General features: G+C 49.6%; 1 protein-coding gene across 1 annotated transcript; it reads right to left on the bottom strand.

Moving 5' to 3' along the window:
* Positions 1-1251: 1251 nt before the first annotated feature.
* mmp11a (matrix metallopeptidase 11a) lies at positions 1252-11456 on the bottom strand (the record flags this gene model as incomplete). Its single annotated transcript, XM_080003751.1, has 8 exons — positions 1252-1370; positions 1766-2026; positions 2565-2769; positions 3451-3686; positions 4549-4682; positions 5611-5754; positions 10361-10602; positions 11415-11456. The coding sequence occupies 8 exons, from the start codon at positions 11454-11456 to the stop codon at positions 1252-1254; spliced, it is 1383 nt and encodes a 460-aa protein (XP_079859877.1).
* Positions 11457-15121: the final 3665 nt, after the last annotated feature.

Raw genomic sequence — 15121 nt, 5'->3', positions numbered from 1 at the left:
TCATTTAAAGAGTAAGAAGAAGGGATGAGAGTCCTCTCCACTTGCAGTTGCAAGGTCTCTCCTGTAGATGGCGCCTCACTGCTTTGCCATGAAGACAAAGAGCATTTCAAGGAGTTGGGATTAGACTCTACTCCACCTCTACTCCACCTCTACTCCACCTCTACTCCACCTCTATTCCACCTCTATTCCACCTCTACTCCACTTCTACTCCACCTCTACTCCACCTCTACTCCACCTCTATTCCACCTCTACTCCACTTCTATTCCACCTCTACTCCACCTCTACTCCACCTCTACTCCACTTCTATTCCACCTCTACTCCACTTCTATTCCACCTCTACTCCACCTCTATTCCACCACGACTCCTCCTCTATTCCACCTCTACTCTACCATTACTCCACCTCTACTCCACCTCTATCCCTCCGTTTAATCTTGGGAGCGTCTCAGCATCGTCGACGCTTTTGCTCCAAAATGTAATTTGTTGATATTTCGTCAAGTTGAAGATTTTAACGTTGATTCAGTGACGATCGGCTCAGGAAGTGATGTCATCACAGAGAACACGTTTACTGCACAGGGAAGAATAGAGCGACGAGGGAGTGGACTCCACCTCTACTCCATCTATACCTCGACTCCACCTCTACTCCATCTATACCTCGACTCCACCTCTACTCCATCTATACCTCGACTCCACCTCTATTCCATCTATACCTCGACTCCACCTCTATTCCATCTATACCTCGACTCCACCTCTATTCCATCTATACCTCGACTCCACCTCTACTCCGCCTCTACCTCCACTCTACTCTGATGAAGGAATCAGTGATTTTCACCAATATCGGGATGAAAATCCCTGATTTGATTGTTTCATTTTCCCATTTGAAGACGACGGAAGAAGATGTGATTTTGTTCTTTATGTTTGAAACTGTGACGTTGATGAATGAGAGTTTGTAGAAAAGACCAAAGTGTAGAAATGTAGAAAAGCACAAATGTCAAATTTTCAACGCTGGAAGCCGTCAGCGGTAACGGAGCGTTTCCACCAAAGACGAGGAGGACACGGTGCCGGTTCGATCCCCAAACCCCAGGGGAAGCAGGTGAGAGAGATTCCGTCCGGCACGGAATGAACATCTGCCGAGCTGCACGGGAGGTAGCGAGGTCCGAGGGCCACGCGGGGCCCTGAGAGGAGCCCGTGTCCCGCCCCCGGCCCCAGGGAACAGGCTCCTCCCCCTCCTGAAAGTCCTCTCCGCCGCTCCGTTCACACGCTCCTGCAGCCGAAGAAGTCCACGCCGATGTAGCGAGGGTATCCTTCCAGAGAGTTCATGCCCACAGGGTCAAACTTCCAATACTGCCTCCCCCGGATGAAGTGGGCGTAGCCTGAGGACAGCAGACAAGGCCGTTAGAATATCAGAAAACATCTGGATGAAGAGGGCGTGGCCTGAGGACAGCAGACATGGTGACTAGACAATAATATCTGTTGTTGTTGTTGTTGTTGTTGTTGTTGTTGTTGTTTTCTGTCTAGCCCTGTGCTCTACAGTTGTGCTGGTGACGTGTCTCAATGCATTATGGGATATTCATGCCAGTGTGGTGTGCAGGGCTTCATACTACTTCACCCGATGTAATACCTCATCTTGGTACTTTTCACATACTATTTGATGCGTGCTATGGTTCCGGACATACCAAACACTGGTTATGCCAGTATTCCATTCCACAAACAGAGCAGGTTATTATGGGCTAGCGCGACGTCTCCTGCTCCGCCTGCTCCGTCGTACCGTAGATGTCCTTGAAGGAGGCGTCCACGTCGGTGGGGATGCCGCTCCAGTCCTGCATGCTGTGGGGGTACACCGAGTCCACGCGGTTCTCCTTGGGGCTGAACTTCCAGTAGCTGCCCGACCTGAAGAAGTAGGTGTTGTAGTTGGAGTCGTGGCCCCAGCGCAGCGCCGCCTGGACGTGCGACACCGACAGACCCAGAGTGCGGATGGACTCGGGCCCTCGGATCGGCCTCTCGGCGTCAAAGACCCAGAAGTTCTCACCTGAAAAGACAACGTGGTAAAAGACGGGCGCTGACGGTGGGCGGGGCCGACACCACAGGGTTTCTCCGATACGCTGCGTTACAGAGGGGCCCCTGGATCATTTTGCTGCGCTCGGTGTTATTTAAAAACGATATTTCTCTTTGCATCTGTTTTATCTTGAAACGCTTCATTTATGTCAAAATCAAGCCAACGTTGCTCCATGTTGAAACAAGGATTTCATGCGCTGTCTGGCGGCTCCGGGCCCCTAATACACAAACAAAGTATAATAATATGACTCTGTTTGAAACTCTCTGGTATTTAATGTCTGCATCCCATGTTGCAACCACCACCCACACGGCACCTCCAGGTGAGGAAAACAAATGACTGTTACCATCTGTTGTTCTTCCCCTTGTGTTCAGGAAAATATTAACATGAAAGACTCATTTGCGATTAATCCGCAGCTCGGGGCGAATTAACATTCCTCGCTCCCTTCACCCCGGGCTGTGTAATGATCTCAGCGTGCCGCATCCCGCACCACGACGACCGAGCGCCCGCCCACCTTGAAAGAACCAGATATTCCCGGCCTGGTCCTCGAAGGCGGCGTCGATGGCGTCCGGGATGCCCCTCCAGTGGCGGGACGCCAGCGCCGGGTAGCCGCGCTCCAGCTGACCCTCCCTGAGCCGCCACACGTACCCCGCCCGGAAGAAGAACAGCTCCCCCCGGATCATGGACACGGCGTCGAAGTCCGTCTGGCAGGCGTCGGGCTGGGGGGGCGAAGGGGCCTGTGACACAGGAAGTTTCTGCCCTGCCCCTGCTTGATCTTTCCTTTTCATTCACTAAAACTTTGAGGACGGAACCTTTTTCTCAGGCTGGAGGAACTGATTTCATCAACACAGTAGAGGTGGAGTAGAGTAAAGGCAGAGTAGAGGTAGAGTACATGTGCAGTAAAGACAGAATAGAGGTAGAGGTAGAGTAAAGACAGAGAAGAGCTAGAGGTGGAGTAGAGGTAGAGTAGAGTAAAGGTAGAGTAGAGGTAGAGTAGAGGTAGAGTAAAGACAGAGTAGAGGTAGAGTAAAGACAGAGTAGAGGTAGAGTAGAGGTAGAGTAAAGACAGTAGAGGTAGAGTAGAGTAAAGGCAGAGTAGAGGTAGAGAAGAGTAAAGGCAGAGTAGAGTAAAGACAGAGTAGAGCAAAGGTAGAGTAGAGTAAAGGTAGAGTAGAGGGAGAGTAGAGTAAAGACAGAGTAGAGGTAGAGTAAAGACAGAGGAGAGACAGAGTAGAGGTAGAGTAGAGGTAGAGTATGCGGTATAAAGTAGTGGATTTTAAATGTCTTCTAGTGCAGTGGTACAAAACCTTTTAGAACCGAGCCAGAACCACCGCCCCTTCTCCACCCTGCTCTGCTCTACCTCCACCCTGCTCTGCTCTAACCCCCAGGGAGCCACTCACGGTGCTGACGACGATCTCGTTGGTCTCTGGGATGTTGGGTGGTGGCGGCGGGGGCGGGGGCAGCACCTGGGGCCGGGCACCGTACAGGAACTGGATGCCCCGCTTGTCGTCCTCGCTGAGCTGCAGCGGGTACGAGAAGGTGTAGTAGGCCGACATGACGGCGCCCGGCTCCGTGGAGTGTTGTAGCCCCAGGACGTGGCCAAACTCGTGGGCCGCGACCTGCAGGAGGTCGGTGCCTGCGGCGGAACAACCACAGATGAAAACACCGTTTGGGAGGCTCCAGAGGGAACCTATTCAATTCAACTTTATTGTCATTGTACTGGAGTACACATGCAGTACACACAAAAGAGGACTCGTTCCCCCAGATGGTGCAAATGGACAAGAAAGAGACGAGAACAAAACATGTGAAAAGGACAGAACTTCGATTAAAAAATGATACAATACAGATACATGACGATAAATAAGATTCAAGATTTTTATTGGTCACATACATATACATACTTTCATACATATATGCAGTGAAATGTAATAAGAGATCTAATAATAAGAGATCCCATTTGTAAAATTGTTAAATATTATTTATCGGCTTGACTCATGTATGACCTATTCTGAGATTTGTTGTATTTATTGTTGCCTTGTTTTAAAAGCTGAAATGACAATGTCCAAATTCACATGAAGATTGAATTTTGCAATTTTTAACTTTTGAAGGGAAAGAGGAGCATGACGCTCTGTCTCTCTAAAGCGCTTGGAAATATTAAAATAAAAAAATGCAATACTTAAATAGAGTGCAGGTATCAAGCTGTTTATTTGGGCTCTATTAGCTGAAAGAACATGTCAACGCCTCTTAATTCTAAAGGGTGGAGGATCATGCGGTTTAACCCCACCCACCTGATGCTCCGTGTAGACAGAAACAAACACCACAAATTGGTTTTCCTTGTACGATGGCAGCGTTTCTCCCAGAAGAAGAAAAACCTTCATAACAGATTACAATCAGCTCCACTGCACATGCAGCCCCAGCTCTGGCTCTTTGTCTCTCTGCGGCCCCCCACCGAGTCACCGTCCACGCCGCCCCCAGGTGGAATGTCCCTTTAAACTCACCCATGTTGTTGCCGAGCGTCCATGACTCGTCGTAGTCGAAGTGGATGTCGCCCTGACGGTGCGTCTTGGGGAAGAAGGCGTGGGCCAGGATCCCCCCGGGGCCGTCGAAGGGGAGGCTGTCCCCGTGCCAGTACCTGCAGACCAGCGGGGACACCGGTCAACCCGTCAGCCCGTAAACCAGCCAACCGATCAACCCGTAAAAACCTTAAACCCGTCAACAAGTAAACCAGTCAACAAGTAAACCCGTCAACAAGTCAACCAATCAACCCGTCAACAAGTAAACCAGTAAAAATGGAGGCTTCTGTTGTCACACTCTAGCTAAGTATTGATGTTCCCAGGTCTGCCATCCTTTACCACACACACACACACACACACACACACACACACACACACACACACACACACACACACACACACACACACACACACACATACACACACTGCTTACTTGTTATCTCTTGTTTTGGCCCACTTGTTTCTGTGTGAAGCACTTTGCAGCCTGTTTGTCAAATACAGATTGGACTTAAAATCCATCTTCCCTGACCTGAATCTGCCAAACTAAGCTGCTGAGATTAGCCCTGAGCGGCAGCGCGGCAGCGCGGCAGCGGGAACGGGCGGGAAAACCGGTGTGAGGATGGAGCTTTCCATCCCAGACAAGTTATTCACCACCGCACTGACTCCTGAATCCATTTTCACCTTCTGTTTCCTGTTCTACTAATTCTACAAAAGTAGAATCTCAGTGAATCTCCCTCCGTCCTCCCTCCTTCCCCTCAATTCAGATTGTTCCAATGGTTAGATGGAGCGTCCTGCTTCCTGCCTGCTTCCTGTTTACTTCCTGTTTGCGTCCTGTCTGCTTCCTTCTTCCTCTCTGCTTCCTGTCTTCTTCCTGTTTCCGGTTTGCTTACTATTTATTTCCTGTGTCCTGTCTGCTTCCCTCTTCCTCTCTGTTTCCTGTTTGCTTCCTGTCTCCTTCCCGTTTACTTCCTGTGTCCTGTCTGCTTCCTCTTCCTCTCTGCTGCCTGTCACCTTCCCCGTTTACTTCCTGCTTCCCGTGCGCCATACCTGGTGAAGTCGATGACGATGTCGGCCTTCCCGCTGCGGACCTCGGTGAAGCTGAGCGGCGTCACGTCGCTCCAGACGCGCAGCGCCTCCTGCAGGACGCGACGCACCTTGTCCTCGCTCATCTGCCACGGGAAGCGCACGATCCTGGGGGGCGTGCATGGCATTATACACATCTACAGGTATGTGCGCGTGAACGCGTACACACACATTAAAGTATGTACACATAGCAACATACATGCTGTGAGTATGCCATACACGCATGCACGCACACACACACACACACACACAGTTGTAGCCCACCTGCCTCGCCCTCTTGCTTATCAGAGATCCGCTGCTATCTGATGAGAGTTGCTCCAACACAACACTGTCTCCAAGCCCCCACACACTGAAGCTCCCACAGGGAGGCTCCCGGGGGGGGAGCGCACGCCGCGCCAGCAGAACCCACCGGCACCGCGCCACACTCCCCACTCGACATCTGAACGTACGGAGAGCCAGACCTTTTCAGCCATCAATGTCCCGGTCACACCTGCACCGTGGACATCTCCACACTGATTGAAAAACGTTTCAACGTCATCGCCGCGATCAGCACGACGCTGCCGCCAAGATGGAGTTCAACCCAGGTGAACAACCACAGGGTCGACCCGTCGCAGAGCGGCGCCGGCCGCGGTGGAATGTCGAAAACAGAGAACGCTACAGCGTCGTCAAAACATCCGGATGAATGAGACGGAAACACATGGAGAAGTTATGTTAAATATATATATATATGTGTGTGTGTACTTATATATAAGTGGTTTTGTTGTCTTAAAAAACACTATGAATATAGTACATTAACCATTTACACGCAACAGAAACCATCAAATAATCAATGAAATATTGATCCCAAGTGGATTTTCAGGATCTCAGAGGGTTGTTCCCCCGAGACCCTCGGCCCTCGGGCGGAGCAGGAAAACCTCCCAGAATCCCAGATGGAGAAGACAGAAAGCTCGAGGAGAAACGTGGCTCCGCCTGCCAGGATGGAAAGTGTTTAACCCCAAACCGCAGGCTCCTAACGTGGGGCCGCAGTCGGAGGCTGCCACCGTCCTCCCTTAGATCCAACAGATCCAGGCACGATGCGGTCTCCCAGGTACTGCACACCACCCTCACGCACCTGGATGGCTGGAAAGGGGGCAATGTGAGGTTGCTGTTCATTGACTAAAGATCAGCTTCCAATACCATAGTCCCCTCCAGACTGGCTGTCAAGCTGCTGGAGCTACGACTGAGCACTCCGCTGTGTGCCTGGATCCTGGACTTCCTCTCAGCCCGGCCCCAGGTGGTTAGGGTGGAGAGGCACATGTCCAGCTCCCTCACTCTGAACACAGGATCCCCCCAGGGCTGTGTCCTCAGCCCCTACTGTGCTCCCTGTACACACATGACTGTGTGGCCAGGTCCAGCTCCAACACCATCATCAAGTTTGCTGACGACACCGTGGTGGTGGTAGTGGTGGTGGTGGTGGCCCGATCAATGACGGCGATGAGAAGGCCTACCGCGAGGAGGTGGCTGACCTGTCACTCACTGGTGCCAGGACAACAGCCTCCACCTGAACGTCAGCAAAACTAAAGAGCTGATTGTGGACTTTAGGAGAGGATACAACCGAGGACGCACACACCCTTGGTGATTAATGACACTTCTGTCGACAGGGTGAGCAACTTCAAGTACCTGGGAGTCCACATCACAGAGGACTTAACATGGACTGTTCACACAAACACTCTGGTGAGAAAGGCGAGGCAGCGTCTCTACCACCTCAGGCAGCTGAGGAAATTCCGGGTCTCGGTGAGGATCCTCAAGTCCTTCTACTGTGGAGCAGTGGAGAGCATCTTGACAGGCACCATCACTGCCTGCTTTGGGAACTGTACTGCTCAGGACAGATGGGCCCTGCAGAGGGTGGTGCGTTCAGCTGAACGTACAACTGGAACTACCCTCCCCTCCCTGCAGGACTTATACACCAGGAGGTGTAGTAGCAGAGCTACAGGGTCATGAAGGATCCTCACCACCCCAACAACGGACTGTTCCAGCTGCTGCGGTCGAGCAAGAGCCTCCACAGTCACACAGCGACAACAGAGACTGAGACGGAGTTTCTACATCAAGACATAAGAACTGTCAACGCTGAACTCACCAGGGGTCCTCACAAAAAGCACTGAGACACTCACACTGCCTTACTGTACTGTATGTAGCATACTGTACTGCATCACTGTTCTGGGTTACTGCGTACTGCGCTGTATTGCTGTTCTGTGCATTGTTACTGTATTGCTTTGTGGTACTGTTGTATACTGTACTGTATATCTCCTACTCACTTTATTCAGATGGACTGTACTGCGCATACCTGTATATACAAATAGCCTATCCCATATACATAACTCTATTCCTTTCTATTTGGTACCCCCACTTTGTTTTATCTTTTTGAGTTTTATTTTATTTTTATTTAATTTAATTTATATTATTCTATTCACTAACTGCTTTGTGTTTTAGGAATCAGTTAGTTTCAGTTAGTTGCTAGGTAGGAATTAGGTTTGATATTATGTTTGGTTTAGTAACTACTGTGCATAATCTCCGAGTGCGTTGCAAAGACATTTCACTGCTTATATGTATGAAAGTATGTAGATGTATTAAAGTATGTATATGTATGTGACAAATAAAACTCTTGATCTTGAAATCTTGAATCCACCAAAACAAATAGAAGGCGGTGCTGAAAGCTCCCCAGGGGATGTGACGGCAGCTTTCGGGAACACAGATCGCTATCGGAGCTGAAAGATCCCGACAGACGTCAACACAGGAGACGCTCTGAACAGACACAGACATCCTGGAACAATCACAGACTGCGTTTCCCCCTCAGAGCACTACACTGTTTATTTAAGGTTATTCAGCCAGATTTCGGAACATATGTCTCCAAATATCCCAGTTAGGGAAAACACTTTGAGGTCTTTAAAACGAGGTCAGTTTTGAAAAAGAGCAGCCTTTAGGACATCAGGACGTCTTCCCTTATTTGATGATGTTGTGTGGACTCAACAAAGATTTAAGATTATTTTTCTTGCTTTAAAAAAAACCTTTGTTCAAGTATCTAAGTGATGTCATTGGGAAAACATGTTGTGATTCAAGTCTTTAAGTCCCTTTCCTTATAAATATATTTATTTTTAATTCTATGCTGTTTTGGGACAATTGCTATAGAATTACGATAGTTAAATAATTGTCCCAAAATAGCATAGAATTCCTGGAGAATCCTATAGAATTTGAAAGTACTTTTTTGGAAGCGAGAGCTCAACTAATCCTCATTTTACAACTGAAAGCAAGTGCTTTACTACAAGTCTCAAATTAGTCCCAAGTCGTTCCGCGACGTCAAGACTTGAAGTCTGTAATTTGTGCTTCAAGTCTTTAAGTCTCTCTCTTATAATATATCTTTAGCTCATCTGTGTGGTATTATTTACACCTTTCATTAAAATGAGCCTTTACACTCCACCCCTCAAGCCGGGAGCCAAAGCTCAGCAGCGTGAAGGAAACGCTCCCAAGGCTCTGTGGCGGCGGCTGCAAACATCGGGTTCTGGGACAGTAAACGGTCCTTCTCGGCCGTTCCAGAGGCCACTGTCGCCGTGGCTCCGCCCGTCCTCCTTCCCTGACACGAAACAAAGGCGGAAGAAGGAGCGATGACGGGCGGGGTCAGCCCTGCCGCCGCCAAGGCCTGGAGCCGCGGGAGGAAGCCATGAGGGATTCTACTCCGAATGGGTTCTGTTGGGGACATGAAAAAGGCTTCTCCATCACTTCTTAACCCCCTCCCATCACCAACACCTCATCAACCTCCTCCCTCCCTCCCTCCCTCCCTCCCTCCTTTGTGATCAAGGCGAGACGTCGACCGACATGATGGAGGTTCTAGCTTGAGAAACGGATCCCGGAGGGTTCGCTGTCAGGCCTCAACTCAACTGGGTTATTAACCACGTTCAGACGACTCTTATTAGTCTGCGGCCCCCACAGTTATTCAAAGTCCCTTCAACGGCCCCCGTCTCGCTCTCTCTCCCTGTCGCCCTCGCTCAGTCGCTCTGTTGTGTTAAAGTGAGGGACGGCTCAGACAGACGGCGAGGCAGCCGGCCTCTCAGATGAAAGAGGGAGCGCCTCCTCTCCTCCGTCACGGGGAGGCTCTCGGATGACTCCATCCCAGGGATCCAACACAGACATCCAGGACGGGGCGGAGGAGCAGAGATCCCTTTTGATGATCAGAAACTCGAGCAACTCAGACGCCCGTCCCCTGCGACTTCCACTTCTACCATCGCTATGATGACAACTATGTCTGTTCATCGTTGGTAGGACCCGTGGAGCTCTACAGCTGGGTGCAACTTTAAAGTTCTGGATCAGTGTTCAAGGTGTTTACCTGGTTACGCTACATTAACCCTGTGAGAAAGCCCCAGGATGCACCATAACAAAATATTGACGTCAACAAGTAAACCCATCTGTAAAAACTTCAAACATAAACATGTGCTGTGAAGTATTACATGGAGGACAATCAACTAATCAACCCCAAAAACCTCCTGAAGCCAGAAGCGGTGGACGGTTGGACATGGGACCAGCAACCCAATCCCGTGAAACAGCCAGCATGCTATCAAAACCACAACTTCACCAACAACCCGCTGACGATTGTGGCGACCTCATGCCCCCACCCGGGATGAGGAGGACCGGGTGGGGGCTGGGACCTGAAAGCGGCCCTTCTGCCTCAGAACCTTGTACGTACTTGTAGGTGAGGTCGCTCTTCTCCCAGCTGCCCCCGTACAGGACGAAGCGCTTCTGCCGCTGCCTCCCGCCGGGGCGGACCCCCTTCTGGGCCGGGTAGTCCGGGACGCCGCAGCGAGGCCGGTTCCACGCGCTGGAGCTGCTGTTGGGGGACGGGCGGAGCTCCTTCAGCAGGTCCTGGACGTGGGACCACCTGCCCCTCTTCTTCAGGGCGTGGAGCCTCTCGGACACCACGAGCGAGCTCTTTGAGGAGGAAACAGCAGGTTCATGAGGGACAGAATAAGCTCCCGTCCAAGAGAGTCATGGCTGCAGGGACATACGAGCATCCCAGGTCAATAAGGAACAAACGTGACGCTCGTCTCTGCTATAACACGCTCCGTTCTGGTCATGCTAAAAACATGCTAAATGATTTGGCGGGAGAGGAGGAAGAAGAAGATAACGAAAAAGGGGAAGAGGTTAAAGAAAGACAACACGAAAAGGGGAAGATGGAGAAGGAGAAAAGGATGAAGATGAAGGAGGGAAAAGGTAGAAGAAAGAGAAGAAGGACAAGGAGGAAAAGAATAATAAGATAGAGGAGAAGAAGGAGCAGTGGATAAGGTGAGGAGGAGGTGAAGAGTAGATGAAGAAGGAGTGAAGAGAAGGTTGAGAAGGGGTGAAGAGGAGGTGAAGAGGAGGTGAAGAGGAGGTGAAGAAGAGGTGAAGAGGAGCTGAAGAAGGGTGAAGAGGAGGTGAAGAGGAGGTGAAGTGGAGGTGAAGAAGAGGTGAAGAGGAGCTGAAGAAGGGGTGAAGAGGAGGTGAAGAGGAGGTGAAGAGGAGGTGAAGAGAAGGTTGAGAAGGGGTGAAGAGGAGGTGAAGAGGAGGTGAAGAAGAGGTGAAGAGGAGCTGAAGAAGGGTGAAGAGGAGGTGAAGAGGAGGTGAAGTGGAGGTGAAGAAGAGGTGAAGAGGAGCTGAAGAGGAGGTGGAGAGAAGGTGAAGAGGAGGTGAAGAGGAGGTGAAGAGGAGGTGAAGAAGAGGTGAAGAGGAGGTGAAGAGGAGGTGAAGCCATCAGATCACACCAGATTCCAGATCAGATCAAGGCTCTCCCAGGGCGGCTGCATCGTCCCTTATCGCCATAACAACATGATCCGTAATCATTTTTGTGGGTAGTTTTTTTGTGATGGATATGTGTGTACATATATATATATATGTTGAATTTTAATTTGCCTATAAGAGGGCCCAGGAATTTTTTACCATCTACCTTGGGCATGACGCTCAGCGGTCCGCACCACCACCACGTCTACGAGCTCGGCTACGCAACTTGATTAGTTTGAGGAGCAGGGCGCTTTGTGACATCATCATCAGACGTTATATCATTCCAAGCGTCGTCTCTCAGAACCCATTTGCGTTCAGCGACCTGCACCCAAGACGATGCTGCGTTTAATGGAAACTCATAAAACTGTAACTCGTGCTGCGTTTCACAAAACCCCGAAGACTGTAATCGGTCACAGAAGGTGTTTTCGCACAACAGGAAGTTCTAAAAACCTTTGGAGGAACCGTCCCCTTCTTCTGTCCACACTGCGTGATCCCGGAACGACCACAATTGTTAAAACACCGTTCTTGAGGAAGATCAGTGAGGTAAGTGCACGCTGATTGGTCACACTTGAGCCAATGAAGCACCGGTAACCAACATGCTTCAAACATGTTTGAAACCTTAACAATAAACGACCAAAACAAGTTGCTTCATGTAAAGTAAACATGTTTTTATTCATTCAGTACATGTAATTTAACATGTAACATGTCATTTCTACTATTTCTAACACAACTAAACTGGACCCTGTGTATTGTTTCCTGCAGCTATATTTATTATTATTTAGATATTTTTTTATTAAATTATTATTATTACAATTATCATTATTATTATCATTATTACCATTATTATTATTATTATTATTATTATTATTATTATTATTATTATTATTATTATTATTATTATTATCATTATTATTATTATTATTACTATTATTATTATTATTATTACTATTATTATTATTATTGTTATTATTATTATTATTATTATTATCATTATAATTATTATTATTACTATTATTATTATTATTATTACTATTATTATTATTATTATTTTTGTTATTATTATTATTATTATTATCATTATTATCATTATTATTATTTCTTTGTTTGTTTTTGTTTTTGTTTTTATTGATTTTCTTGAACTGTTTCTATCTGGTCTGGCTGGGTGGGGCTGATGGAGGAGGGGTTTTGTATTTTGTTCTCTGTGTGTTGTTCCTTTATAAATACAAAATTAAATTAAGAGATTGATTTAGTGTCGCATCCTGTGGCGTTTTAGTAACATTGGTGACTTTGTAGTTAAAAGAAACTTTTCAAAGTTCCACTGATCTCCAACCAAAAAGGTAGAAACTCTTCCTGCGGTGAGGTGATCTCCATCCTCCACCCGAGCCACTGAACCGCTGAAGCCAAACTGCACCATAAAGACATTCCGGCAAACCGCTCCCACTGTTGATTTTTTTTTTTTTTTTTTTTAATAAATGTTTTGTCCGTTTTGTTTCCCCCCGTTGCTGTGGCAACCAGCCGGCCTCTGATTGGTGGGCCTCGCCCGCTGCGGCGTCGCGGCGTTCTGGGAACAAAACCCAGCAGGGTCCGTGGAATGTGCTTCCGAGCGGAGCAGGGGGACACGGCTGCAGCGCGCCGTGCTCAGGACGCCTCCGCCTGCCGCTCGGCCTCTCCACCAGTCTCAGGCTTTCTCCTCCGCGTGTGGAGCAGCTGGAGCGGCGGCGGAGCGTGGGCTCCGGTGCAGGACCGCGCCTCGACGACTCAGACTCAGCGACACAGAACCCGCCGATGTCGCGTTGATACCTTAGATGAGTTACTTTGATCTCATATGCCAGAATGTTTTCGTCTCCTTGCCCCAAACGGACAAGTTGACAAGTTGACAAGTTGATATTTTGGATTCTCGCGGCTTCCTTGGGCTCGTTGCTCCCTGATGAGAGACTGAAGGGAGCAGGCTCATTTCCTCCAATAATGGGTTTGGAGTTCTATTCCCTGTGTGGCTCAGGGGGCGGGGCGGGGGCTTCTGTTCCTGGTCTCATTGCACCACAACCCTCCAGCATCTGGTTCCTTCGCAGTCGGGGTTTGGCGGGGATTCGAACCGGCGACCCGCCACTCCTTTGACCTCTGGACCGAACGCCTGCCTGATCCCAATCAGACGGCGGAGGATCGGCTTTCAGCGTCGTAAGGCGTCTAATTCCGAGCGGCGGGGCCGCGGGGGCCCCGGCCTCCTCGCAAAGGCCCGGGATTAAAAGCGACCCCGACCCCGCGGCCGAGGAACAAGAGCAGAGAAGCTCCTGGATCCGCAGCCGATTTAGGATCAAAGTTCCACGTTATTACCGACTCAGACCGTTCGCTTTGGAGGGAAAGACTCTGAGGTCGACGGCAGCCACGGGCGGCGTGAGGGAAAATCCCCCAAAACGCAGTTTTATTCTTCATATGTTGGATAAACACCGGGCCCGGCAACAACACTTGCCCCGAAATTTCGGCCATTTGTCAACCCCTGTCACCTGTCGTCAACCGTCAGACGGATTCGGCAAAATCTTAAACTGAATCAGACTTTTAAACCAGACTCACTGAAATGACCGAAGGTTTAGAAGATCAAAAATAAAAATCAGTTTTCCGGAAGGAAGATTAGCACTGACGTAGGTCCGAGTGAATCTTAAACGGAACCTTTGGATTGATGGGCGGGGCCTCCGGGTGGAGCAGCACCGACACCAGACACCAGGAGCCGACCAGTCTGGAACAAATTCATCTCAAATTAAACAACGTCTCTGCTTGGATTGGACGTGGGGTGGGGGGTGGGGGTGGGGTTGGGGGTGGAGGTGGGGTGGGTGGGGCGGGGTCGGGTGGGGCGGGGTCGGGTGGGGGTGGTAGCGTGCGGCGCGTTGCAGTGTGATTTCATTTCAGAGCAGACAATGCAGATCTTGTGAGGAGAAACCCCCAAAATCACCCGTCGTGTTCTGCTGAGTGAGCGAGAAACCTGCCGCAGGGCCCTGTCCTGCTTCATCACCCTGCAAGCACGTCTGGTGTGTGTGTGTGTGAGTGTGAGTGTGTGTGTGTGTGGGTGTGTGTGTGTGTGTGTGTGTATGTGTGTGTGTGAGTGTGTGTGTGTGTATATGTGTGTGTGTGTGTGTGTGTGTGTGAGTGTGTGTGAGTGTGTGTGTGTGTGTGTGTGTGTGTGTGAGTGTGTGTGTGTGTGTGTGAATGTGTGTGTGTGTGTGTGTGTGTGTGTGTGAGTGTGTGTGTGTGTGTGTGTGTGTGTGTGTGAGTGTGTGTGTGTGTGTGTGAATGTGTGTGTGTGTGTGTGTGTGTGTGTGTGTGTGTGAGTGTGTGAGTGTGTGAGTGTGTGTGTGAGTGTGTGTGTGAGTGTGTGTGTGTGTGTGTGTGTGTGTGTGTGTGTGATTGTGTACTTGTGTATATGTGTGTGTGTGTGTGTGTGTGTGAGTGTGTGTGTGTGTGTATGTGTGTGTGTGAGTGTGTGTGTGTGTGTGTGTGTGTGACTGTGTGTGTGTGTGTGTGTGTGTGTGTGTGTGTGTGTGTGTGTGTGTGTGTGTGTGCACGCGGTGCGTGTTTGGACGCGTCCAGCTCCTGGATACAGTGTTGACAGGGTGTGATGCAGGTATTCACGCCGCACGTCGGGCGTGTCTGAGCCTGCAGACGACGCATCATTAAGTGATATTTTTACTCTGTCGCGTCC

The sequence above is a fragment of the Zeus faber genome (genome assembly GCF_960531495.2).
Source record: "Zeus faber genome assembly, chromosome: 7".
Taxonomy (NCBI): domain Eukaryota; kingdom Metazoa; phylum Chordata; class Actinopteri; order Zeiformes; family Zeidae; genus Zeus; species Zeus faber.
The sequence above is the reverse complement of the archived record's forward strand: the minus strand, read 5'-3'. Positions and strand labels throughout refer to the sequence as shown.